The sequence below is a fragment of the Lipotes vexillifer genome, unplaced genomic scaffold (genome assembly GCF_000442215.2).
Source record: "Lipotes vexillifer unplaced genomic scaffold, Lipotes_vexillifer_v1.1 scaffold382, whole genome shotgun sequence".
NCBI classification, from domain to species: Eukaryota; Metazoa; Chordata; class Mammalia; order Artiodactyla; family Lipotidae; genus Lipotes; species Lipotes vexillifer.
The window spans coordinates 584409-584683 of record NW_006780611.1 but is presented as its reverse complement, the minus strand read 5'-3'; the positions used below and the strand labels follow the sequence as shown (position 1 = coordinate 584683).

Below are 275 nucleotides of genomic sequence, written 5' to 3'. Positions count from 1 at the left end.
CATGCACCACCTCCTGGAGCCGTCCGCGGACATGGCGACGGCGCTGCTGGCCGGCGAGAAGCTGCGCGAGCTGATCCTGCCCGGCGCGCAGGACGACAAGGCGGGCGCCCTGGCCGCGCTGCTGCTGCAGCTCAAGCTGGAGCTGCCGTTCGATCGCGTGGTCACCATCGGCACCGTGCTGGTCCCCATCCTGCTGGTCACCCTGGTCTTCACCAAGAACTTCGCAGGTGAGGCCGGAGGCGCGCGGCGGGAGGGGCGCGTGCCCTCCCGGGCCA

The 275-nt window shown here is 72.0% G+C and overlaps 1 protein-coding gene across 1 annotated transcript in view; it reads left to right on the top strand.

The window, feature by feature from the left end:
* Position 1: 1 nt before the first annotated feature.
* PANX2 (pannexin 2) overlaps positions 2–275 on the top strand; it is a 9160-nt gene continuing 8886 nt past the window's right edge. Inside the window, exon 1 of the mRNA XM_007453891.1 lies at positions 2–227. Within this exon, the coding sequence (XP_007453953.1) occupies positions 2–227 (226 nt within the window). The remainder of the gene's footprint in view (positions 228–275) is intronic.